Here is a 27,888-nt window from a genome sequence, read left to right as displayed (position 1 = left end):
AGGCTCCTTGAGAATGTATTGAATAACTCAAGATCCTACGTTCTCCAAAAGATGATGAATACGTCTGATTAAAACAGAGTTTAAAACCAATAAAGAAGTTTCCTGTATAGTTTTGACTACCTCTAGACTATCTGTTTGAATCATAATTCAAGCAAATCTATTGTCATGGATAAGAGATAAACCCATCAAGAATTCCCTACAATTTCGCATCAAATACCGAGCATCCTCCTAAAAATCTGTTAAATCTTATTATCCATTTTTCATTCTCATTTCTTAAAAATCCCTTAACCGCACCATCAATACATAGCTGGAATCACACCACTCTCGATTTTGCTTGTGATAAAAGACTAGTCAATAAAAAAGAAGAAGTTCCCAATTTTAAAATAAATCTTATAAAATATAAATATTTATCAAACAATGGGGACATGAAGAAATTGATATTTTATAATCAAATTCCCCTAACCACACAAAGAGTTGGCCTACCCATAAGAGTGACACTTTGAAGAAAGATTTTATGAATACAAGCGGATTCACATTTATATTTAATTATTAAATTTAATATAAAATAATTTTATTTTTATTATTTGTTCAATAATAATAAATTAAAAAAAATACTCCAGCTGCATTCAATGCACACACCTCAATAGGGTCTTTATCTTTTTAAGAAAATGAAACTTTTGACCAAATAAACAGAATAATATATTTTTTTCTTTAAAGCTGTTCAACTTCATATGCAAGTAAACATGTTGTGTAGAACATTTTCGTTTTTTTGGATAGTGAGTTTCACATAAAATACTTACCAGAAAATCACTCAGGTTTTAAATTTTTATTTTGTTTTAAATTTATAATTAAATTAGCATCATAAATTAATTGGAAATTAAAGATAATTAATATATATATCTCTTTACAAAATAACATCTGCTATTATAGAGTGTTTTTACCTTTTCTATATTATTATATAAAATTTATAAATTTCATTTTAAACCTAAAAGTTTAAAATTTTAACATTGTAATTTAAAAAATATATGTAAATATATTTATTTTTTATTAATTTTTTTCATTGGAAATAAATTGAAATGAAAATAATATTTCAAAGTATTAAAGTGAAATAAAAAAAATTAAAGATTCACAAATAAAAAGAAAGTAGTTTTTCCCTACATCCGGAAAAAAAATCAAATTTTTATTACCATTATTTTTTTGAAGATAAATTGCACCTCTTTTTAAAGACAGACACAGTAACTCAAGCTACCAGAAATCCAACAACGCCCGCCATTTCAACTCATTACTCATACCCCAGTGGAATTCTTCCCGCCTGTTAACCAAGAAAAACGATGGCGTTCAACGATTTTTTCGCCGGAGAAATCGCAATGGAACTTCTTAAACAATTAATCGCCATCTCCCGCAAGTCCTGCCTCTGCAAATCCAGTGCAGACAATCTCATATCAAGCATCCAAGTGCTCCTTCCCATCATCGACGAAATCAAATACTCCGGCGTCGAACTTCCCGCCCTCCGCCAATCTCAGCTCGACCGTTTCTCCGAGACCCTACGTGGCGGCCTCGAATTGGCCCGCAAAGTCCTCGCCTCTAGCCGTTGGAACGTCTACAAAAACCTCCAGCTAGCCAGGAAGATGGAGAAGTTAGACAAACAAGTTGAGAGGTTCGTAAGCGGACCGATGCAAGCCCACTTGCTGGCCGACGTCCACCACATGCGGTTCGAAACGGCGGAGCGGTTTGATCGGTTGGAAGGCCGGTTGGAGCAGCGGCTCAGTTCGATGAAGATTGGAGCTGGAGGGTGGGTCGAAGAAGCTGTTAAGAGAATGGAAGTTGAAGATGAAGCTAGTGTGGGGATTGTAGGCGGAGTTGGTTTGGATTTAGCGAAAAACAACGTTAAAAAATTGGTGATCGGAAGAGATGATTTAAACGTTGTTGGAATTTGGGGTATTGGAGGATCTGGCAAAACCACTTTGGCTAATGAAATTTGTAGAGATAATCAAGTTCGAAGTAAGTCTCTTCCTTAATCTAAGTAACCAAATCAAACAAAAACCGCCGATTATGAAATTACCTACTTTTCTCTTTTTCTTTTTAAAAGGTTACTTCAACAACAGGATTTTGTTTCTAACTGTTTCACAATCACCGGATCTGGCACAACTGAGGGAAAAAATCTGGGGATTCATTACGGGAAACGAGGCCATGGGTTACAGTAATAACTCGTTTGTTCCACCAGGGAAGCTACAGTGTGAGTGGGGAACTGGACCTCGAACTCTGGTTGTTTTAGATGATGTCTGGTCGTCGTCAGTTCTAGAACAATTGATTTTCAAGATACCATCTTATAAAACTCTGGTAGTTTCGAGATTCAAGTTCCCAACAAAAGTTGTTGGTGAAGTTTATCAAGTTCAATTGTTGAGAGACGATGAATCGATGTCACTGTTTTGCCACTCTGCTTTCTGTCAAAAATCGATTCCTCCCACAGCCAATGAGACATTAGTGAAGCAGGTAATAATGAAATTCAAACAATTGATTGATCTTTTTTTTTTGTCCCTCAGAGTTCAATAACTGGTTATAAAATTTGGGGTTTAACAGATTGTTAATGAATGTAAAGGACTTCCATTGGCACTTAAAGTGATTGGAGCTTCATTGCGAGACCAGCCTGAGATGTATTGGGTTAGTGCAAAGAAAAGGTTAACTCGAGGTGAACCGATTTGCGAATCTCACGAAAACAAGTTGCTTGAACGAATGGCAATCAGTGTCGATTACTTGAACAAGAAGGTCAAGGAATGTTTCTTGGATTTGGGATCATTTCCTGAAGATAAGAAAATCCCCCTCGATGTTCTCATCAATATGTGGGTAGAAAGTCATGGCATCGATGAGGAAGACGCCTTCGCCATCCTCGTTGAGCTTTCGGATAAGAACCTACTCACTTTGGTGAAAGATGCAAGGTAATTGTTATTGCTATTGAAGCAAGTTATTTTAGTTGGTTTAGTTTTTAGTTTGAGGTGTCTGATATTTGTTTTGTGAACTGTGTTTGGATAGGTCCGGGGATGCTTATAGCAGTTACCATGAAATCTATGTTACTCAACACGATGTGTTGAGGGACCTCGCTCTTCATCTAAGCAATCATCCGGATGTGAATGAACGAAAGCGATTACTTATGCCAAGAAGAGATACCGAACTTCCGAGAGACTGGGGAAGAAATACAGATCGGCCATTCAATGCTCAGATCGTTTCAGTTCATACAGGTATAAATGGTTGCTTTGCACTAAATAAGTTCCTTGGCTAAAATCTGGCATAGCTAACAATTCTGGAACTTGCTTGATGACAGGAGAAATGAGGGAAATGGACTGGTACCCGATGGAGTTTCCGAAGGCTGAAGTACTCATCCTGAATTTTGCCTCCAATGAATACTTCTTGCCTCCTTTCATGGATGATATGCCTAAGCTTAGAGCACTTATTATAATAAACTACAATACAACTGAGGCAACGCTTCTGAATTTCTCTGTTTTCACTAATCTGACGAATTTACGGAGCCTATGGCTTGAAAAGGTGTTGGTTCCTGAATTGTCCAACACCACTGCTCCATTGAGGAACTTGAGGAAACTATCTACGGTTCTCTGTAAGGTTAATAACAGCTTCAATCCATCAGTTCTAGACCTGCCCATGATCTTCCCTCGTCTAACCGAGCTCGTAATCGATCATTGTGATGATTTAGTTAAGCTGCCTGTAAGCATTTGTAAGGTGAATTCACTTCAAAGTCTCAGCATAACCAACTGCCACAGGTTATCTGAATTGCCTGCTGGTTTCGGCTTGCTGAAGGAACTTCAAATACTTAGGCTTTATGCTTGTCTGGAACTTAAGGTCCTCCCTCCGAGCATAGGCGAGCTAATCGGGTTAAAATACCTTGGCATTTCGCAATGTGTTAACTTGAGGTCTCTACCCAGAGAAATTGGTAGATTAGCAAGCTTGGAAATAATAGACATGAGGGAATGCCCACAGATTGTGAATTTACCATCGCCAGTCATGTTGTTGAACTTGAAATCACTACGCCGAGTTATATGCGATGATGAAGTTTCCGAGGACTGGAAAAAGGTGAAGAGGGGAATGCGACACCTTCATGTTCAAGTTGCAGAGAAATGGTATAGTTTGGACTGGCTTCATGACTGAAACAGCATATGATATGTATCTATGTGTCAAATATTAATATTAAGTTTATTTTACTGCCATAAAAGTCCTCTTGGTGTTAGATCATAATTCAAATCAATGGGGAAGTACTGCAACTACTTTCCTTTTCCTTTAAAAGAAGGGTGTGAAGGAGCAGGGCCAGCAAAATAAAGAGAAAAGAAGCATAAAAAGGTTCCATCCTGGATGAGGAAAATGCCATCACCCGAGATGTGACAGGCGGCTATTAAAGATTTAGTGGAATTCTTCTTGTTGGTGTGCATGTGGTTCTAAAGTTAGGAGGATAAGTTATGTTTTTTTTCTATTTCAGAGAAAAGGAAATTTTATATCTAAATTCGATGAATGGGTACCCAGATGGGCAAAAACAAATGAATTTTTCATCTCTATCAATTTCGATTAATATTTATATTTTCTCCACAAATAAACTTAAAAAAAAAGTCAAATATCTTTAATTAAAAAAAATAAAAAGCATGTAAAGCTGTTCACACTTGCATCAATTTAATCCAGGCTCCCACTTCGTGATGAAATTGAAACCCATTTCGTTTATTTATCAATTTTTTATAAAAAAAATGTTGTATTTACCAGATGTTTCATTTTACTAAAATATCTCGGTTCTAACAATGGTTGTAGACGATTACAATACCGCACATTGGCCAACACTGAGAGTTATCTGTAAATAAATTAAGGCATGTCCGGTGCAATACACACAACGTAGGATGTTTCACAGAAACCTGGTGGGGATATATTCGTTTATTCTGAGAGGGTAGCTGTAGAATTCTTCGGTTCGAACATCTCCCTTGCTGTGTTGGAAGGATTTCCACCATGGAACTCCTCGATCCTCCAAATTCTTTGCTTCTAGTGTGTTATCAAGCACTGTCCGAATGATGATCGCCTTGGTTGCAGGTGACGAGAAGATTGTGTTCAATATGTTATTGAACTGCATGGATCGTAATCCCATGTTATATCCAACCAAAACACGTGTACAAGCAACTCAAAATCGCAGTACATGGAACTTACCCATCCAGCATTTGTTCTAACGGGTCCATGACCGACGTAAGTTGTGTTCATTGCAAAGTATTGAGGAATCGAAAGCCCGAGGAACAGAGATACGCCCAACACATAGATGTTTCTCATGGAATTATTGTTCGCAAATTGGGTGAATGTGATCCCGGAAGCAGCTGGCATCAAGATGGAAATTCTAAATTAAATAAACAATACGATATCGGATACACAAAACTACCAGTCACTCACCGACGATGCCCAATAAAATGCAGTATATGGCGGCAAATATTGGCAATGGAATAGAGGCAAATCGTGCTCAGATGTGAAGGCCTCGTCCGTATAATCGTTGATGATTGACAACAACGGTAAGGTGTACGCAAAAGATGCACCCATCACCGTGGGAAGTCTCGAGCCGATAAGCGTTTGAAGCAGCGTATTAATGCCCGACATAAATGACAACACTTGAATGACCCAGGCTTTATCTCCCTGTTCATAGCATACAACAAAGGATTGAGAGACATAAAAAGGACACTAATCCCACTAAAAAGAAATCTCGGATCGTAAAACGTACATGATGACCACCCATTCGATACACAAATGTATTTGCAATTAAGACTGTCGTTCCAAGATTCACAATGTAGTGTTGGAAAGCCAGTAAAAGCGCTTGAGCTGTTAAACAAGTTAATTCTGTGAGATTGATTGCATATCAGTGATATTCGAAAAATGAGTGTCCAGTAGTAGTATATGTCCCAAATCTATATGCATAACTTTTTCCAACCTATTCCATTTATGCTCTACTTATATCCGAATATTCCAAATATGCATAGATTTATGCTAGTTTATGTGCAACAGAGTATTAAAATGTACCGAAAGGAGTGACAAGATAAATCGAAAAAGATCAAACGAATAATACATAGGCGTTGCTCAAGTACTTAACCAGAAGTACCCATAAAATATTCAAAAGTAAAACTTTTAACCTAAAAACTTCAAAGCTTTGTCAGCTTTCTTTTTAAATTAGACGGTAAATACTTGACAAAAAACAGAGCAAATAAAGAAGAGGAACTGACGCCAAGAAGGGTTGGAGTGGATGCAGTATTGAAGCCGATGGAGTTGTTCAGCAGGAGTCCAAGTAGGTCCCTTTGAAATAAACATTACCTCTCTTAAAATTTTGATTACTTCGTAAAAATCTCAAACGAAAATTGTTTTTTTTTTTAATTTTGATTTTCTTTCTTTTCAATATCCTCTTTTCTTTTCTTTTCTCTCTATTTCCTTTTTCTTCTCTTTCTTCTTCTAACCCTAGACATGAAAGCCATGTCTCGAGACCCCTAATAGAATTTGAATTCGAATTTTAACTTTGTTTTTAATCCCGTGCAACCCCTAAATATTTTAAATAAGATCAATTAACACTCATTGATTATGTTCATGTGATTTAATTGAAATTATACATAATTTATTGGTTTGGATGCATGTTAATTAGTAAAATGATATCGAGTTAATCTTATCTGCTACATTCGAATGAGTATGAGGTTGAATAATTTTTTAAATCTCTTTTTTCAATGTAACAAAGGACGAATAAAAAAAAGAAATATTATTTGTAAAAAAAAAACTCATAATTTTTTTAATTCCCAATACAATACTTCTTTCCTTTGGTTCTATATTTCTATCCTGAAATAATAAATTGAGTTTTTATAGGTATTTTTTATGCTGCTATTGAAAAAGCCTTTCTGGCTATATTTTTGGCTACTCCGCTCATTTCATAAAGTGTTCTGCCCAGTTTAAAAACAGCTACCCAATACTCAAAAGATTCTTTCCTCGAACCCATACGTGTGTTTGTAGGTCTTACCATAACTGGTTTGTCTGAAAATATATGTACCCATATTTTTCCACTACGACGTTCAGTAATGTAATGTTGCATCCTTCATTCGGATCAGATCGGATGTGTGGTGTCACAAATTATCTCTCTTATATTAATAATATAAACTAGAAATTCTACCACTAACATATACGTGTGTAACCATGTATTTAGATGTTTTTAAAAATGACATACAAGAAATAATGAAAAGTATGGCTTGAAACTAATGAATAATAACGCGTGAAATATGTACGATATTAAAATTAAAAAATTAGATTAAATTGTAAGCAAAATAAAATTTAAGCACAAATGCATCAGATTAAGAATACTAAATACAATTGTTTATTATGGTGTTGTCATCAATCCTAAGTTGTGTGGAGTTAATTTGTTATACTAACTCAATCAACAACACTATTAATATATACAATTGATGGAGATAATAACAGGTGTATAATAAAATTAAAAAATTATAAAGAAATTAAAATAAATCTTTTGTTAAGTGGTAAATTTAAAGTTTTACTAATGCAATTCGTGTGTATTTAAATCTCATCATATGCATAATTTTTATTATTTTTTAAATTAAAAAGATTAAGTATCCTTGAATAATATAACTTATTTACATACGAAAGGATATTTTTGTAATTTACCTAACTGAGTTGATACCTGGTTAACCTGTGACACCAACTCAGTCAGAGATTTTATTAATTGTATAGATATATAATTGATGCATGTGATAAAATGTGCATAATAAAATTAAAACTTATAAAGAAATCAAAATAAAACTTTGGTTGGATGGTAAATTTAAAGTTTTGTCAATGCAACTGGTGTGAATTCAAATTGCATTATATGCGTAATTTTTATTATTTTTTTAAATTAAAAAAAGCTAAAGTACAATTTAATAATGTATTTTATTTTAATTTAAAATGATATATTTGTAATTTTTTTAATTAAATTGATACTATGTAATTTTTAAAATGATTTAAGGTGAAGGCCATGCAATAAATGTTATTTGTGCAAGTGTGAGTAAACAAAGAAAAAGAAGAAGGTGAATAAAGATGGCCAGAAAATGCTGATTTTAAAAACCATTTTAGGGAAATGAATTTTTTTTTTGATATTTATGGAAATAAGTTAATTTTTAAAAGAGAAACAAAAAACGCATCTTACAAGAGTTTTTATTTATTTATTTATTGATGTATTAATTTTTTTGGGATAAATGGTTAAATTTGTATTTTTTATTTTATATCGTTTCAAATTTTTTATTTTTAATTAATAAATATATAATTTTTAAGTTTTTTTATTTTTAACTACTAAAATTTACTACACTCATGATATGGATTGAAAAATACAATTGCACATATAGAAATTATATTTACTAAAAATAATAATATTTCCAATAATTATTTAATTTTATAAATAAAAAATTTATTAATTAAAAAGATGGATTAAAAATGATAAAAAGTGAAAAAAATATATTTAGTAATTAAAAATAATAAGAAACTTGAAAGAACATAAAATAATAAATATAATTGTACTTAAAAGAGGAATCGAATCTAAGATTTAAGGATGAAATAATTTTATTTAACTATCTAACCAAATGAGCTGATATGTTTAAAATATGAATTAAAAAATATTGAAACAACATGAAATAAAAAATACAAATGTGAGTAAAATAAAAATCAATCCGGATCCTCACAAACAATACTATTAATATTTAATAATCTAACCAAATGAGTTAATATATTAAAAAAGTCAAAAATTGCGTCTCATATAACGCGTTTTCGTCTTTTCTCTTTAAAATCAATATATTTTTTTAAATATCACAGAAACTAATATTTTTTTTTGAAATTTCAACTGAGATATTATAAAAGAGCCAAATAGGCTTAGGGCTAGTTTGGATGGGCGGTGTGTTTACCTCCGGTAAGGTTAAAAACAGTGGTGGAGGTGAGATTAGTTACTGTAGCGGTGAGATTGGATACTGTAACAGTGAGATTAGAAATAATGGTAGAGTGTGTGTTTGGATTCAAACGCAGCTGTAGCGGTGAGGTGAGAATAAAAAATGACTATTAAGGACATCAAATAAGAATTGATATATAATAGAAGTTTTTTAAATTATTTTACTTTTTTAAAATTATTAAAATATGTGAATTTATAAATTCATTTAATAAAATATTAAAATGTATCTTCCAATATTTTAATGAATTATATAATTAATTTAAATTATTTATTAGATAATATGATAATTATTTTTAATAATAAATGAAAATACTTGATAAATGATAATTATTTTAAGTTAGAGAGAATTGGGTTTTACAATGTGTCGAAATCGTTTTTTGAAAACAAAAATTTAGTTGTCGACTTTAAAAATAAAACTGGAGTCGCCACCGATCCTTTATTAAGGTGTGATCGGCTCACTTTAAAAATTATTTTGGTCTACGAATTTTGAGAAAACGAGTCCGGGTGTCAGTTACGCACGAGGAAGGGTTAGCACCCTCGTAACTCCCAAAATCGGTACCAAATTGATCATTTAATATCTTAGTGTCGAAGGTTAAAAAGATTTCAAAATCAACTCAAATGATGAAATTTGAAAAAGAATAATCAATTGTTCAAGTCATGTAAAGAAATCGAGTCCCAATACGTTAGGGTACAATTCCTCATAATCCCCGAACTTTGAATATCACTTTTATTTTATATGAAAATCTTCATTTTGAGAAAGTAACATGCCACACCCAATGCATTAGGACACAATAAGTTAAGTTCCCAAAAATGATTTTTATACTCATGCATTTTGAATAAATAATATCCTCGGTTATTTAAGATTAACAAAGAAAATCAGAACCCAATACGTTAGGGCTCAATTTCTCTCGAAAATCCCAAACTTCGAATATTGCTTTTATTCAAAAAAAATCTTTGAATCAAGAAAATAACTTTGATGTATGGTTAAAACCAAACTATATTTTCAGAAAGGGTATGTTAAAAAATTAATGTACAATATGATACAAATATTTTAATTTAAAATATATATGTACATGTATTTACAAAATATGTAAAGACAGGCACAATATACAAGTAAATTTAAAAATATGTGTATGCATATATTTAACACACATATACAAGTATATGTATGTAAAAAACATGTAAAGCAAAAACTTACTGTTATCTCTAAAAATATGTACGTATACCTATATGTTTTTTAAAGAATTTATGAAGAATAATATATAAAAAAAAACGTAACATATTTACAAAAGTAAAAAAAATGAAACTAAAATATAAGGGTATATATATAGAAGTTAGGAAAATAAAATAGAAAAACATATGTATAATATATATATGTAGGTAGACGGGTACTATGTAAAAGAATGCACATATATATTTATTATGTATAAAAACAAATGCGTGTATACCATATGAAAAAAAAAGCAAATATATATTATATAAAAACCATGCGTGAATGAATCTAGCAATAGGAATAATAATAATAGTAACTAAAAAATAATTATAATAATAACATGAAAAATAGAAATAATTTTTAAAAAATGGACTAAATTGAATGGAAAACGAAGAAAATGGGGCAGATTCGAAGCAAACTAAAAGACAGGACCACATTGAATGCACACACCACACTGGAGGACCAAAAGGGAAATTATTCCCGCCTTCCCAAAACGCTGCGCAACGATGGGCCAAAATGGAACAAAAATAAAATATGCGGGAAAATTTAAAAGAAATCAGAAATTCAATTTAAACACACTGCTAGAATAGGGGGACCGAATACGAAAATAGACCATTTAAGGTCTGACGCGCGGACCCCCCTTCCCCAAACGGCACCATTTCGTCTTTGCTTTTAAGTTTTAAAAGAAACAAAATTAAAGCTAAGGGTCCGTTTGTTTGGCAGTAAAATGTTTTCCGTAAAATGATTTCTGGAAAATGTTTTACTTTTCTGTAAAATGATTTACTGGAAAATATTTTCTGGTGTTTGGATGAATCTGTATAAAATATTTTCTGCTGTTTGGCAGATTTCCTGAAAATATTTTCCAAAAAAAATTGTTTTTACACATATTAATAAATTTATAATTTAAATTGTTTTTACATATCAAATTGATTTAAAAGTTTACATACATGACAAATACGATAAATTTAACAACTAAATTGTTAAAATGTCATAAAAAAGTTAAGAAAGTGTTTAAAATTAATACACCAGTACAAATAGACTCTTCCCTCCTGTAATAATTTATATAAAAACTGAGTACCTACTAAACATGTAAATCCTCACCCCAATCTTCTACAGTAGCTTCCAAAAAGAATATCCAAAGCGAATGTTAAATTGTTTCCCTTAAAATGTTGGAGACCAAATGCAAAATGGTCAACAACTACAAAATAACTAAAGAAGAGAGAAAACAAACAACAAAGTGTATGCGTAACTGGAATAGAAGAAAAGAAAGGTTTATATTGTTCAGTCTGCTTCTTGCATTAGGTAACAATATTCAAAATAAATCTACATTTAAGTCATAATTTCATACACAACGTGACAAATGTAAACGATTACCTATCCCTGTAACCTCAGTTTTTATACACAAATTATAGATGATAGGTTCATATTATTATACTTTATCGTCATGGAACAACCATCTCGTCTCTTTGGGAGACCTGCCATTGCGACAGTTCTTAACATATCGATCGTTATCAGCCGGCCTTTGCTGCATAATTAGAGAGTGAATTCAGTATTCCACCTTTGAACATATAAGGCCAGATCTTAGGGAGCAAAACAAACGGTCAAATTGCTAATAATTCCAACAAACCTTGGCAGTTGAGCTTGATAACATGGAGAGAATGCTGATGTAGATAGAACTTACAGTCATGGCTGGGGACCAGCTATCATACAGAATATCTGCAAAATAGGATCAATGCAAGATTTTGAATGTTGGGTAGCTAGATAATAGACCACATGCATATCACAAAAGAGAAGTGCAAAATGGATGCTAATGATCAAGCAGCCTTTCCTGTTGTTCTACATTAGACCCTTTACATGGACTCAGAGACAAGTTGCAAAAAAGAAAAAAAAAATCCAAGTGAAAGTAAAGCACAGTATGTGTGTGAATGTGGACTAATTTCTCTAAAAGATGATTGACATATGTAGTTATTTTGGTTCAATATGCAAGATTTCCTTATGTTCAAGGTTTTCTATTTGATTTTCAAATACTAAGAAGTAGAGGGTTTGGTACACTCACTTTATTACTAGCAAAGGTACATCTAATGAATAAGTGAGAAAAAAATTAAATTAAAGAGAACTAGAATCAAGTAGGCCTTTCTTTTTTTGCACCTATTGCCTTACAAAAAAGATTGCCTAGGTGCACCCAAATGAGGTTCACTCAAAAAGGTCTAAGGCACTTTTGTTGTCTAGTGCCAAGGTGCAAGCACACCTAGTAACATGCCTAGACAACACTAACAAAACAATGCAAAATAGATTTCTTAATGGCCAGGAAGGTTGCAATTAATCAACACCTAAAGAAAGAACAGTTCACACCAGAGTGCCAAATTCAAAGTCTTCATGAAAATTTACCTAATCACCAACACCTTGAGGATCATGTAAAGCCCACAGACACGAAAGACAAACTTTTAAGACGGACCATATTTTACTTTCTTGTGTGATACATACAACATTCTAGATGGTCAAGACTCATTCATGGCTATGATAAGTAAACTGCTCAAAACAAGTACTTCGCTAAACAGTTAGTCGCATTAAATGCAAAAGATGACCAGCCTCTCTTAGACACCTTCCAGTGAATATTTTTCTCCTAATTAATATTTCCATTAGGTGACCAAGCAACCTCTCTTAGACGTCTTTCATAACTAGTAATATGCTAGAACAGAGCATCTCCAAGCATAGGATAGCATTAAAAAACTCAAACTCTCTAGTAAGTCACCTCTGAAAGAAAAACATGGGGAGAAACTTATCCTATATCAGTCTAGCAATATAATATGCTAGACATTTCTAAGCAAACCTTAATATACTCTCAGGCTCACAGTTTGACTAGAAAAACGAATGATGGAAATGGCAACATAACACCATAAGTGAATAGTTCCAATATAAATAGATGGCTCAAGAACTACTATGAACAATGATATAAGATGCTATGTCGATTATGTAGTTAGTCTTACATCCAAGAAAAGTGCTAATCATATGCAATACCAATGGAACATTAAATGACCTCTCATTTATGCAGATGTCATTTATTGAAATTTATCATGACAATTTGAATTGTAATTTACAAATACCACATGACTAATGGAAACAATGTAACCATAAAGGAGAGTGGGTGGATTAACTTGCCATTCCATTAATTCTTTCTGGAGTCTATTATATGCGATCTTGCTCAGAGCCTACGAAAAGCATATACTCCAAACAAAAAGAGTAAAAAAAATCAAACAAATAGAGAAACAAAAAAGAAAATAAATCAAACAAATTGGCAGACGCAACCTCAATTAGGGAAAATAGATAACATAAAAATTCTTTTAGAAAAAATATAGAAACCTTGCGTGAATGATCGGATGAGCTAGTCATGGCTTCTGCACGAGCGAACTAGAGAAAAATGAAAATGGTGCCATCTGCTGTAATTTATAGACTAGGCCCTAAATGTCAATTACTATTGCTCGAGAATTTTGGAGAAAAATGTTAGTAAATCGAAAGAGCCAGAAAATTGATGGCTATCCCCCAAAAAGGCATTGTAATACAGTAAATCGGTCGATCAACGTGGCATGGAGAGGATTGGGCGCTACACTGGATTGCAACTTACCTGGAGGAGAAGATGAAGAACGGAAGAAGGAAAAGGAATGAAGAAAGGAAGAAGGAGAATAAGCCTTACCTGGATGAAGGAGGAACCGGAAAATGTCTTACAGAAATGAAATCCGTAAGATATTTTCCAAAATTAAGGGCTTCTTTTCCCGTGTTTTGTAATTGATTTTACCTGAGGAAAACATTTTCAGCCAAACAAACACTGGAAAAGGCTGAAAAGCTTTTCCGGAAAATGTTTTACTTCTAACAAACAGACCCTAAAAGAAAGTTTCAAATTCTTTCTTTTTCTGTAAGAACTTTTTAGGGTTCCCTCAACCCTTTGAGCACCGCCGCTCCCCTTTGAGCCCGACGACTCCGACGACCAAGTAAGGCTCTTCTCCTTTTCTTTATATTTTAAATGAAAAATAAATAAAAAAGGAATAAAATAAAAAATAGACACGATTCACCTTCGAAAAAAAAATTCTTTGTAATCTCCAGTATTTCTCTCCATTTTCGTATATTTTTTACACTGAAAAATTCCCCCTTTACAGATTCGATAACGGCTTTAAATAGCCGAAATGGGAAAAAAATGAACCCAAATCCAAAGAAATCTATCCTGTTTTTTCGTTGGCATATTGTTGCTGCAGGTAATGCTGACGTACGGAGCGGCGCACGCTGGGGAAGGTCGTGGTGCGAGATTCGCGGCGACGTGCGAGGGTGAGTTGCGGCGGTGCTGAAGCAAATAGTTTCCTAGGGTTTCTGTTATTTTGTTTTTGTGTGGGCTAGGTTTAGTAGGTTGGGTCTAGTATTTGGGCCTATTTATTTGCTTGGGCCTGGGCATTATTGGACTTGTACACAAGGGATCGACAGTTTCTCGTTTGAACTCCCTAGAGAATTGATCTAAGCATTGACAAGCACACCAACTTCAATTAATGGGAGTGCCACAGGTACTTTGGTTTGGAACCCATCCCATACAAGCCTATTTTCACTTCAAACGACATATGACATTATAGTCGAGAGAAAGAAAAATATGGCTGTAAGAGGGAACATCCCAACTTGGGACAACATATGGAAAGCTAAGCTCCTACCCAAGATTAAATTCTTTTTTATGGAACTGTAGCCTCAAAGCACTCCCCATAAGGAAATTTTTGAATACGAGAGGCATTAACGTCAACTGCCTTTGCTCTCTATGCCATGCTCACGAGGAAACAATAAGACACCTCTCAACAAAATGCTGGACTAATTGACAGGCCAAAAATTCCATGGAGAGTTATGTTTGCCTCGAACCTTTGGGGAATTTGGTTGTTCAGAATGCAGTACTGCATGGAGAAAATCCATATATAACTGCCACTATAATAAATGAAAATATGGGCATTTTTGTCTGCAATAAAACTTAACTCTCCACTGTGTTTAAGATGGAGCTTTTACCTCCAGTTGGAAATGAGGTTGACAGTGAGGTTCAAACCTTCAACTGCACTTCACCATTCTTTCTCCAAACAGTAACACAGTGTAGAGAAAAAGAATATTCTTTTAAAATTTCATCTCACCATGGCTGATTCTGCATTCAAAGGAAGCTTTAATAGTCTAGTATATCAGACCTCAAGCAAAACTAAGAAAAACAGAACAGGCCTCCTACATATTTTCATCAAATTTAGCGGAATAAAAATCAATAAATTCCAAATTTTCATAACCTCACCCCAAAAAAATGAAAAACCAGGAGACAAAAAAAAAGAAACTTTTTTTATAGAAATGACTTTTTGCACTAGAAATTAAAAAGAGGAAAATAGAATAAGAGTTTTGGGATTTCACGAAATCATATTTTTGGAAAAAAAACTCCGTTTTTCCCGATAAAGTAGAGAGAATAAAATATATATTTAATTATAAATTCAATTATATATATTTTTTAAAAATTTACATGTATTTTTTGTGTGCCAGCTTCAAGTAGGGGTGTGCATTCGGTTAACCGACCGGTTAACCAACTCAAATTAGTTAAAACCGAATTAGCCGACCTCCAAAATTTTTTAACCGTTAACCGAACCGAAATTTTTTTAAAAAAAATTAACCGAACCGAATTTTTTTCAGTTAAACGGTCGGTTAACCGAATTAACCGAAAATCATATGATTTTTTTTGGTTAAAAATTAACCGATTTAACCTATTTAACCGATTAACCGACTTAACCGATTTAACCGACTTAACCGACTTAACCAATTTAACCGATTTAACCAACTTAACCGATTTAAATCACTATATAATTAAAAAAATTACATAAGTCTTTGAATCACTACATAACTAAAAACATTACATAAATTTTTGAATCACTAAATAATTAAAAACATTACATAAGTCTTTAACACATAAAATAAATTTACAATTAATTCATATTTTGAAAGACACGTACTGCTGCTCAAGAGAAGATGTGGATATAAATTTGGGTTCAGATTATTTATAAAATTTTTATTTAAAAATAAATAAACTTACATTACAAACTTGGGAAAAAAAACATGAAACATGCAGTATTGCATGAAACATGAAACATGCAGTATAATGCAGTATTTACATTATAAATTTACGTGCACTATAATGTACAGAATAAAACATGAAACATGCAGTATGAAACATGAAATCGTGAAACATGAAACATGAAACATGAATTGTTCTTGGGCCTAGTTCTTGGGCTTAGAGCCTGGAGGAGAAAAAATTATTGGGTTGGCCGGCTGGGCTTAATTTAAGGCCTATTACCTTACAAAATTCGGTTAAACCGAATTTTTTCGGTTAACCGACCGGTTTCGAACCGATTTAACCGTTAACCGAAAATTTAAAAAATTCTTAACCGACCCTCGACCGAAAATATTCGGTTAACCGACCGATTAACCGAATTCGGTCGGTTAACCGAATTTTTTCGGTTTTAACCGAATTTTGCACACCCCTAACTTCAAGAGCTAGATTTTCTTCTCATCTCTATTTTTTTGGGGTATAATTATAATTTTTTTAAAATTATCATTTCAAAAAGTAAATAATAATTTTTAAAAGTTTTTTTTATATTTTTAGAATTATATTTGAAAATATTGTAAAAGGAACAACTGAAGCAATAATTCATGGATGAAATTAAATATTAAATCATGTGATTTTATGGTTAAGGCTTCAGATGCGTGATTAAAATATTATAAGTTGATAATGTTAATGATTAAAATGTAATTAAGATAATTTGTATTGTTGTAATTTGATATATTGACACATATATTTATAATTATATTTGTAACCCTTTTAAAAAATAAAATTATGTAAAAATGAATAAGAATTATAAATTGAATGCATTATGTTTGATCATTCATGCTTCCCAAAACTATTCGTTCTAAATCCTTATTCGTTTATCTTCGTTCCAAAGACCTCAAAGTTTAGAACTTCGAACTATCTGCCATGGGAACTTTCTTTCCAAACCCTGTAATTGGAGTGGCTGGAATCTTTGCCTTTTTGCTCTTTAGCTATTTGTTGTTTACAACCGTGATTACTCGAAAAAGCTCAGGCAAGGAGAAAAAACCACCAGAAATTGGCGGTGCAAGGCCATTTCTTGGCCACCTCCACCTGTTAGGAGGGCCAAAACCAGCCCACATTACCTTGGGTAACTTTGCCGACGCATACGGGCCGATCTTCACCTTCAGGCTAGGCATGCACCCAACACTAGTAGTAAGCAATTGGGAAATGGCTAAAGAGTGTTTCACCACCAACGATAAAGCCTTCGCCAGTCGTCCCAGAACTCTAGCGGCGGAGCTTTTGGGATACAACTTCGCCATGTTTGGGTTCAGCTCTTACGGCCCTTACTGGCGTCACGTTCGCAAGATAGCGACGCTCGAGGTACTGTCCAACTACCGATTGGCAAAGCTGAGACATGTACGAGAATCGGAAATCAGAGCATCAATCAAACGGCTTTACGAGTTAGTTACCAAAAATTGTTCGGAACCGGTGGTTGTGGAGATGAATAGATGGTTTTGGACTTTGAACATAAACACAGTTTTCAAGATTGTTATCGGGAAGAGATACTCCGAGGTTGAAACTTCACACGAGGAAGAAGAAAACGTGCAACGGCGGAAATCGGTGAGAGATTTCTTCGATTTGACAGGGACGTTCACGGTGGCGGACTCGCTGCCGTTCTTGCGGTGGTTGGATTTGGGTGGGCATGAGAAGGCGATGAAGAAGACGGCAAAGAAACTGGACCAAATTCTTGAGGAATGCTTGGAGGAACATAAACGGAAGAGAAATTCAGGCAAATCATACGGCGAACATGATGATTTCATGTACATGATGTTGTCGCTTCTTGAAGATGCTGAGGACCACCCTTCTTATGATGCTGACACAATCAACAAAGCTACCTGCCTGGTTAGTTCTTATCCACAAATCGCTTCTGATTTTTTTCATTATTTAAATCCGATATTTATGTCAAGAATTAAGATTGGACAATATCAACGTATTAAGCCACGCTGCCTTTGGATCTGAAAATTTAGGTAATGTTTTATTAATTTTTACAAAATAAATGGAGATAGAGTGGGTTTCACATGTCTTGTTTTCTCCATTTAAGCCCAAAATTATTGAAGCGTCACAGTTGGAGAAAGAGGTACAGTTGATTGAATTTTGAATCCCATGGTAGAATTTATCTTCAAAACTGTTTCGTTCCTTTTGCAAGGCGATAATCTTAGGTGGAACCGACACAACAACAGTGACGATAACATGGGCTCTATCGTTACTATTAAACCACCGCGATGTGTTGAAGAAAGCCCAAAATGAATTAGACACTTTTGTCGGTAAAGACAGGCTAGTGGAAGAATCCGATATCAAGAACTTGGTCTATCTCCAAGCCATAATCAAAGAAACAACCCGATTATACCCCGCCGCCCCACTGTCTGTACCGCATGAATCCGTCGAAGACTGCATCACCGGCGGATACTTCATTCCGGCAGGCACACGCCTTCTTGTAAACATTTCCAAGCTTCAGCGAGATCCCAAAGTGTGGTCCGATCCCGACGAGTTTCGACCCGAAAGGTTCCTTACAACGCAAAACCACATGGATGTGTGGGGACAAAACTTCGAATTCATACCATTCGGCAGCGGTCGAAGAGTTTGCCCCGGAATTTCATTTGCTCTTCAAGTTTTACATCTCAACCTTGCGACTCTGCTGCAATCGTTCGAGATTACGACACCGTTCGATGAGCAAGTCGACATGCGTGAGGATGCCGGTTTGACTAATCTCAAAGCCACGCCACTTAATGTTGTTTTCACACCTCGTCTTCCCCCTCATCTGTATGAATAAATCTACCTATATATATATAGTTGTTTGCTGGAATATTATATATTTATAAGGTCGCATGTTCTCATAGGAATGGGAGCAAGGGACAATCTAGGACTGTAATTTGAACCTGAAAAATGGATGTCAAAACTCTCCCCTATTAGTCCTCTTCTAATGGAAATCCATAATATAAGATGACAATAGTCAGTAGATAGTGTGGATTAGGCTACTTTAGCATAGTTTAGTTTTTAATATGGCTTAATGCTTAAATTTTTTATTTTTAAAATTATTATTTGGTTACCCAATTTAGTTTGATTTTTATAATAGCGATAACAAATTCTGTTGACATACAACGCCGATGAGAATGGGTTACATGAAATTCATGCTTATTAAAATTAAAATATATATAAATTCAAAAAATAAAAAAATAGAAAAAATAATGTTAATAATTTTAAAAAAAAATTTAAACATTTTAACAATATTTCTTTGACTTTAGCTAATAGTTTACAGACTTTTCCTTTAAATTTTTAACATTTTAATATTTTCATAATTTTTATACAATATTAGAGGTGAGAGATGAGACTGCACGGTTCGAACCTGTGTCAAATGGGTGTGACCAAAATTTTAACTAACACTCCATTCAAGTCAAGATAATATTTTCATAATTTTTTATTTTGCAATTTTTAAAAAATATTTAAAATTTTAAAAAATATATATTATAAAACATTTCTCAATTTTATATATTTTGATTTTTTTATTTTTTATTTCTAAGTTAAAAAATTTCATTTTTTTCAATTTATAGAATGTATATTTTTTTTAGTTAATTTTTTTTGAATGTTTCATTTATTGTTTTGAATTTTTGAAAAAAATTATTACAATATTTCTAGAATATATATTTTTGAAAATTTTAAGGTTTTTTTTCAAGTTTCTAAAATTTAAATAATTTTGAAATTTTTTACAAAATTTTTAATTTTATATATTATTTTGAATTTTTAAAATATATATTTATACATTTTATAATATTTTATTTTAAAATATATTTTTTAAAATTTTAAATTATTTATATATTTTAAATTAATATAATATACATAATATTAAAATATAAAAGAAGACAACGTTGCACATTCTAATAAGCCACGTGTTAGCTTTTTTTTTAACATTATGGGCAAATTAATGTGAAACAAAAAAAAAATACTCAAGTGAAAAAACGAGTATAGTTCGGGGGCAATAAACATTAAGCTTTTCAATATTTTCAAATAACCCCTGATAATGTTTTACCTTTGCTCGTGTGAATTTTGTTTCACGTGGATCTTGTTTGTAAATATTAATTTAAAAAATTCTATCATGTACATATGAAAACTACATACTTAGAACATAAATATTAATTTAAAAATAATTAAATGTATATTTTAAAACTAATTTTGGGTTGTGTTTTTTATTTTAATAGTGAGGTAAGTTCAATGATAAACCTAAAATTTTGATTTATTTAATTTGATCTAAAGGCTAAACATTTTGATTATGATGATTTTCATTTTAAAATTTCTCATTATACTTGCACTTAAATACTAATTAATTTTTTGGATTTTAAAATAATTTAATATGAAATGTTATATATATATAGATGGTATCTCATTATAATTGCCACCTGCCTATGGCTTTGAGAAAATAAATTGTATGAAATTGTGTTTTCAAATCATTTATATTCCGTTCTAACAGGAGAATGACGGATTTTTATTTTTAATTTTTAACTTTTTTTTTCTCAAAAAATTTAAATCTAATTAAAAGTATTAAAAAAACTGATTTGTAATTATCTTATTAGAAAGAAATAAGAACCACGTGAAATCATAGTTTGTGGTACCGCAATATAGATATTGAGTTGTTAATCTTTGGACTTTTATCCAAAACCTCGAAAACTAAGAAATTAGGCACTGCAGGAGCTTGAAGTTGGATGAATATGCGATCTTTAGATTTGGCAGCTAGACAAATAACAGATGATAAATTTTATTTAAGAAAGCTTTTATCTTAATTTGTCTCCATTTTTCGTTTAAGTATATCCATTTCTCCACAATACAACAATTTTATACCCGCAGTAAAACCCTGAAGATGAGCCCTTCCTTCACTGTTAGAACCTACTATGGCTGGCTCGGCTGTTCGTGGAATAGCTCCCTTCCACCGGGAAAGCCTCTCTATTAATGCTCTCATGGCCACCCACCTTTGACATCGCCTGAGCAAACTCCGAAACGCTCCACACTTTGACGGACTTATCAAGGCTTCCACTGTAAACGATCCATCGATGGTCATTCCCCGATTCATGATCTTTTTCGACGGCCAAGCACTTCACTGGCCCAGTGTGCCCCGTCAGCACCGAAAGGCATGTGTGGATGTTGCCATCTTTACGCCAAACACATATACTTTTATCAGCTGACCCGCTGAAAACCAAATTCCCAGCCGCCGCAAGGCAAAGAATGGCTAACTTATGGCCTTTAAGGACTCCACCGTGGGATAATTGCTTTCCAATCTCCCAGAAATTGACCAGGCCCTCACTGGAACCACAGTAAACTGCTGAACCAGCGGCGTTGATGGCTAAGGCAGTGACCGCGCTTTCTTGTTGTAAAAGTGTTTGAGCCAACTTATGCTTTGTTCCTTTATGTTGCAGTTCTCTTTTCCACACTTTGACGGTTCCATCTGCTGAACCAGTGAAAACCATTTCTCCCGAGGTGGAAATCACTGAGTTAACAGCGTCTTCGTGTCCATGAACCGATTCGAGACATTTGGAATCTGAAATTCTCCAAACTTTGGATGTCCGGTCCCATGAAGCCGAATAAAGAAGACCGTGTTCGTTGTTCAAGCTCAAACACGACAGCGCATCCGAGTGTTTGATCCATAAAGAACGCTTACGTTTCACTTCGATGTAGCTGCTCGGTTTAATGGAGCTTTTAAGGATGTCTTTAAGAGTTGGCAAGGATGCAGATCGTTTATGAATGCTGGGGTTCTTAAGCGACACTTTCCAAACACGAATCTTCCCATCTTGATGACCCGTAAAAATCTTTTCACCAGATATAACAATGGCCTTAACCAATCCACTGTTTGACTTAAACCCTGTAAATTCTTTCAAATTCTTCCACACACGAATGTTCTTGCTATCAGAGCCAGTGTAAAGAAGATCCTTTGTTGCTGCCAATGAATAAATATGCCCTTCTTCACGTACAATGGAGCCGATGAGACTATTAGCCGGAACGTTGGCTTCGTCGGAATGGGTCCATGGCGTTTTGCTCAAAGGAGAAGCTTGCTTCCAAGGCGACATAGTCAAAGGTGAAGCGTCGCAACTCACCCTGTTGACTTCATAACAAGCGGGGGCGGCCGATGCGCTGCTGTATCGGATGTTGAAATCATCTTCACTGGCGGGATCAGTGATGGAAATGTTGGGATCAGAATGGATGGTTTTGCCATTTCTGGCTCTTGGAAAGCCGTCAGCCTCAGCAAACATTGTGACCTTACTGCGTCTCTCATTACGATCACGACAGAATCGAAAACCAAAAAAGAAAAGAGTACGAAACTAACTATGACCCAAAAAACTAATGCCAAATCTAAATATAGGAAAATGAAGAACATATGATGGACGGGAGGGATTTGAGGGTTGAAATCAACATCAGAAACAATAAAACAACTACTTTAGGTCGAGAATGGCCATTGGAATCCAGCTGGGTCCGTTTTGCCTAATAATAACGTTCCTTTGTAGTTTAATTTAATTCCCAATTTGGGTTGTTTTTGTTTGTATGGTATATGCTTGATTGGTTTAATTTCTGCTTGTTTTCTTTTTTTAATAGGATTTGTTTTTTTATATAATAATTAAGATGACTTCGTTCTTCCTAAAAAGAGAAAAGCAAGAGATGCAGAAGTCTGTTTTGAGCTGTTTCTGAAACCTGACACTAATGAGGATTGAGGGAAGAAAAAGGAAGTTAGAGAGTGCCAAGATTAGGTTTTCACGGCATTTTTCAAGTAGGAGAGATTAAACCTCAATTTTGGTATTTAAAAAAGTAGAACTAACTCAAACTTAAAACTATATGAACTAATTTTTAAATTTATAAAAATATGAATAATTTAATTATATACATATGAGTATTTATTTAATCAATTCTTTGCTTCATTTATCCCTTACAATGTTAATGTGTCAATATATACTCTCATATATGTAATATACGTGATTTAAATTAAGTTTTAATTAAGCATTATTTATTATTAAGTTTATATATCACATTACTTATTACAAAATGTTTTTATTATATTATTAAAAGGAAATTATACTATAATATTTTATAACAAATATATTTATGTCTTGTTTGTTTTACAAACAACAATGTAAAATATAAATTTTTAGATACAAAACAAAACTCAGTTGAACAATGAAAATACAAGAAAACCTCAAATGTATGTTTGTTTCATTAAAAATAGTTTTCATGAAATATTTTTAGGAAACCTGTCAAATAACAAAAAATATTTTACAAAGATTCATTTAAACACAAAAAAATATTAACTTTTCCAGAAAAATAAGTTATTTTTCATAAGCCATTTTCAGTGAAACAAACGGAGCTTTAATTTGTATTTTTTTTATTTGGTATAATTTGGTTCCTATACTATTATGATGACACTAGTTAATCTAAATAATTAACATTCTTAATTATTTCGTTGAAAATGTTAATGCAAAATTGTTATTGAAAAGACATTCAAATTTATCTTGATAAAATAAAGTTTTTTTGAAGAATAATATTTTTAAGAAAAATGTTGTCAGTATTTAATTAAAATAGTTAATAATATTGATCGTTTAGGGTCGGTTTGGATGGACGATGTGTTTACTTGCGATTAGTGTAAAAATGTCAGTGGTGGTGAGGTTAGATACTATAGCGATACTATAGCATGAGAAAAAGTAAGCTAAACACACCGCACCCCACCGACCATCCAAACCCACCCTAAACATTTAGATCTCAAATCATGTAAAAAAATAATGTATAAAAATTTAAATTTAAATCCCGGCATAGAATAAAGATCAAAATTGAAATTTAACTATTGTATTATAATAATAAAAAAACAAAAGGCTAAGGTTGACACGTGTTAAAAGGTAAAACCCACCTTACTATAATAGTATAGATTACAGAAAAAAAATAAAAAAAAATAAATTGTCACCCAATTATGTTTCTATCCAACTATGAAAAATTATTCCATTTTGCCGTCTTTGGTCACCAGCTGGCTAACTTGGAAATGGAAACATTCAAAAATTCAATAAAGTTGAGTGACCAAAAAAGAAATTTACTAATAGTTGAGTGACCATTTTGTAACTTTTCATAGTTATATGACCAAAAAAGAAAATTACTAATAGTTGGGTAACCGTCTTGTAACTTTTCATATTTAAGTGACCAAAAAAAGAAAAAAAAATCATAGTTAGATTAATACTAATGTAGTTTACTTAAAATAATAATAATGAAACGGTAATTTAAAAATTTGTTGGGTAAATTACACCATTAGTCACTAAACTATAGGTAAGTTTTCATTTTTGTCACTTAACTAAAAAAAGTTACAATTTGATCGTTGAACTATTCAAAAGTTTTTATAAGTAACTTGGTTGCTAAGTTTTTTTTTTTAAGTTCTGCCAATGAGTTCCAAACGATAATTCGATGATCGGAATGGTGGATCAATACAAAACGGTGAGCAAAAAAATATATTTTAGGTTCAAGTTAATTTGATAGTTAGTGTCATAGATTGGAGAAAAAAAATTATTTAAATTTTGGTTCAAAGATTCATAAAGTTTAAAATTATTTTATGAAAAAACTAAACTATAAAAAAAAAGAAAAAAAAATTCGATTGGTGCAGGTAATGCGAACAGATAAATCCATATAGAATGATCAAATTGTAATTTTTTAATAATTTAATGATAAAATTGTAATTTTCTTAATTGAAGGAGGAAAACAAAAACTAGTTTACCCCCAACTTGTTTTAAGATAATGAAAAATGATAAAAAGGTCGAATCCAACAGTACTTGGGTTGTAAACTCGTGATGCTTGACGCAGTATATCAACACTTCTCGGTTGAACATCTGTCTAACACGCACTTTGAATTCAAAGTTGCTTACATTAGCCGATATGCATAAAATATCAACGATTTGTCATAACCCAAAGCCCATAGAGTTAAAGACAAGTACTCTTCTTTTTGTTGCCTAAACTTGTCCCCACAATCATGATTTCCACCGCTGTCACGTCTACTTTACAACCATTTCCTTGCATCTCTCGTTTTTGGCACTTGGAATAAGCCTATCATATTAATTGATTATATCCCACATATAACCATGCAAATAAGAAAATAATTAATTATAAAAAAATGTGATATAATATTCTATCATATTACATGACTGACTTTGTCAAAGTTTACAATTGACAGAAGCTAAAACTTGTAGGGCTTAAAAACTAGCTCTCTTCAAGGATGTGACGGTAACGGCAGCCCCCAAAGCCGACTTACCCACTTCGATATCAAACGAGTCGTAACGTCTAAACAATTCCACCACCAAAAGCCTCGACATCAACACCACGAAATCCTTCCCTGCACACTGTTTGTTCCCCAACGTCGGTTGCTGAGTCTCGGGTCCATTTGACCATAGCACGTGCTTCAACAACTTCTCCCCCTCCTCTCCCATGAACCTCTCCCCCACAAACTCCTCCGCTCTCTCGAATATTTTCGGGTCTTTCGTTGCAAATGGTTGGAACCCGAACAGCATCTCCCCTTGTTTCACTTGGAACACCGCGTCGTGGCTCTCTATCACGATATCTTTCTTTGCTCTCCCGTACTGTAACGGGACCGGTGGTTCGATCCGTAACGCTTCGTAGACGACCGATTTCATTAATGGCATCTGTTCCATGGCGGCCATTGTGAGTTTCCCACCGTTGGATCTTATGGCTGACCTGATCTCCGTTGCTAATCTATTGTGTAGCTTAATTCCAGCCCTGCCAATCCATTTAAGCATGTTGGGGAAGAAGATCTTCATGCCACCGAATGAATTGAAACACGTAGCAAATAACAGATTATGGCAAGCTTCTTCTCGTGAAATACCCAGTTTCTCAGCTTCATCTTGAATGGAACCAGATGATTCGTAGAAGAAATCATACAGTCTCTGGTAATCCTTTTTAACCAAAGCCGGGGGAAGAGGGAAGGTATGGATCAAGAGTTCTTCAACATACTTTGGGAGACCGAGTTTAAGAACCGGACCGAGTTGAAACAGTACCCATTTACTGATCAAACTAGGACCATCGGTTCCTAGTTTAGTATCCGGTGGGTTTGAACCGAAGAAAGCCCGGCACAAGAAGTTAAACCCAGCTTGATCGTTAGCTGTCTGAAAGCTGCTTTTGCCTTTCTCGGCGACTTCTTTCTCTAACGTTTCGAATAACTCATTGTAAGAGGCTTGGAACTCGGGGATTACATGATCTCTCCTAGATTTCAAGAGGAAAAAGAGGAGTTGTTTGAGCCTAGCGTGTTTGGGCTCGGAAGGGTCGAGATATGAGAGGATTCGGTAGCCGCCGGTGAGGTCAGTTGAAGGCATGTAAGTGCCGGTGAAAAGGTCTTTTTTTTCAACCTTGGTGACATCGAAAAGGACGGGGAAGCTCTTACCGTCGAGTAAAGCGACAACCTTTGGATCTTGAGAAATGAAAGGACCAGGTGGCATGTTGGTCCGAAACACTGTCGAGTTGTATTTCTGGATTTTCGATTTAAAAAACTCGTCTCGGCCTTGGTTGTAGAAGTAATCAAGTCGATCTTTGAATGGACCAACAATAGGAACCCCATAATTCCCCGGAATTTTCTTCAATGGAAGCTTGGTTTCTCCCTTCGCTGGAACCGCCACTGCCGGCGCTGGAACAGGTGGTTTCTCCGACACTGAGGCTCTAATCCGCCGAGAAGACAACCTAGTGGTCGATGATTTTGTGTTTGGTGAAACAAATTGCGGATGAAGAGAGGTAAAAGGTAAAGAAGAAGATGCCATTTGAATAGAGTAACAATGAGCTTCCTCAGCTCCGCGAAAGGTGTTGAGGTGGGGGATATTATGATAATAAGCTGAAGTGGGTCGCAAGTGGATGACAGAGTCCAGTCTTCAACTCTCTATTTATAATGTTTGCCAACAATGGCGTAAGCAAGAGGTGAGGGGCCGGGTCGGACCGGTCGGTGATTTCTATTAAGCTTCAAATATATCTTGATCCAGTCATGAAAGGTGTGCACTATTGAATATTATATTTTCTTTTTCCTTTTTCCTTTTTTTTCAAGGAAATTAATAGGCACGTGTGGACGGTTTGCAGTTAAACGGATTTAAATATCAATTTTATATATTAAATTGAAGTGTAATTATTTGGATCACTATTATAATGAATAGTAAAATATTAAAATATATATTAATTTTTTAAGATTTCCCATAGAACAAAAAATTATTTAATAATTATTTGAATTAATGAAAATAAACCCTTTTCTTAATGCTAAATACTAAAATCATTTAGCATTTGTTTTTTAATTACAGCTAAATCTCACCGAATATTTTCAAGTTATTTACGGGAATTAATTGTATGGATTAATGCTTAATTTTACCATATATTTTAAATTAATTTATGGTAACAAATTTTTTATAATAATTTTAAATTCTTACCACATATAATTTTTAATGCATATTGTTTTTAAGGGGAAAATTTCCCATGGGGAATTATGGAAAAATAGAAACAAATTTAATTTAATGATTGAAAATGATTTTTTTCACCTTTTAAGTTTAGTTTGTAAATGTTATCCAACTAATT

The 27,888-nt window shown here is 33.5% G+C and overlaps 5 protein-coding genes across 6 annotated transcripts; 2 read left to right on the top strand and 3 right to left on the bottom strand.

The window, feature by feature from the left end:
* The first annotated feature begins 1,172 nt into the window (after positions 1-1,172).
* On the top strand, positions 1,173-4,542 carry LOC107902569 (probable disease resistance protein At4g33300). The gene is made up of 5 exons (XM_041094453.1): positions 1,173-2,001; positions 2,090-2,493; positions 2,581-2,936; positions 3,031-3,236; positions 3,320-4,542. Exons 1-5 carry the CDS (start codon positions 1,332-1,334, stop codon positions 4,156-4,158), a joined length of 2,475 nt encoding a protein of 824 aa, XP_040950387.1. The 5' UTR covers positions 1,173-1,331; the 3' UTR covers positions 4,159-4,542.
* Positions 4,543-4,552: 10 nt separating this feature from the next.
* Positions 4,553-6,633, bottom strand: LOC107904932 (nucleobase-ascorbate transporter 3). 2 transcript variants are annotated; one of them, XR_005914094.1, is made up of 5 exons: positions 6,243-6,633; positions 5,747-5,844; positions 5,425-5,661; positions 5,191-5,351; positions 4,553-5,110 (listed from the first exon to the last, which is right to left on the bottom strand). XR_005914094.1 is itself a non-coding variant. In XM_041094454.1 (4 exons), the coding sequence occupies exons 1-4, from the start codon at positions 6,325-6,327 to the stop codon at positions 5,304-5,306; spliced, it is 468 nt and encodes a 155-aa protein (XP_040950388.1). In that variant the 5' UTR covers positions 6,328-6,633; the 3' UTR covers positions 4,553-5,303. The 2 variants fall into 2 exon arrangements, 1 of the variants encoding a protein (XP_040950388.1); XM_041094454.1 differs by having other exon boundaries at positions 4,553-5,351.
* Positions 6,634-16,978: 10,345 nt separating this feature from the next.
* LOC107904933 (cytochrome P450 CYP82D47) lies at positions 16,979-19,232 on the top strand. The gene is made up of 2 exons (XM_016831477.2): positions 16,979-18,168; positions 18,473-19,232. Exons 1-2 carry the CDS (start codon positions 17,212-17,214, stop codon positions 19,094-19,096), a joined length of 1,581 nt encoding a protein of 526 aa, XP_016686966.1. The 5' UTR covers positions 16,979-17,211; the 3' UTR covers positions 19,097-19,232.
* A 1,673-nt stretch (positions 19,233-20,905) lies between these two features.
* Positions 20,906-22,574, bottom strand: LOC107902570 (protein JINGUBANG). Its single transcript, XM_041094452.1, has one exon. It carries the CDS (start codon positions 22,557-22,559, stop codon positions 21,195-21,197), a length of 1,365 nt encoding a protein of 454 aa, XP_040950386.1. The 5' UTR covers positions 22,560-22,574; the 3' UTR covers positions 20,906-21,194.
* Positions 22,575-25,427: 2,853 nt separating this feature from the next.
* Positions 25,428-27,429, bottom strand: LOC107904934 (allene oxide synthase 1, chloroplastic). Its single transcript, XM_016831478.2, has one exon. The coding sequence runs from the start codon at positions 27,090-27,092 to the stop codon at positions 25,521-25,523; it is 1,572 nt and encodes a 523-aa protein (XP_016686967.1). The 5' UTR covers positions 27,093-27,429; the 3' UTR covers positions 25,428-25,520.
* Positions 27,430-27,888: the final 459 nt, after the last annotated feature.

The sequence above is a fragment of the Gossypium hirsutum genome, chromosome D05, assembly GCF_007990345.1.
Source record: "Gossypium hirsutum isolate 1008001.06 chromosome D05, Gossypium_hirsutum_v2.1, whole genome shotgun sequence".
Classification (NCBI taxonomy): domain Eukaryota; kingdom Viridiplantae; phylum Streptophyta; class Magnoliopsida; order Malvales; family Malvaceae; genus Gossypium; species Gossypium hirsutum.
The sequence above is the reverse complement of the archived record's forward strand: the minus strand, read 5'-3'. Positions and strand labels throughout refer to the sequence as shown.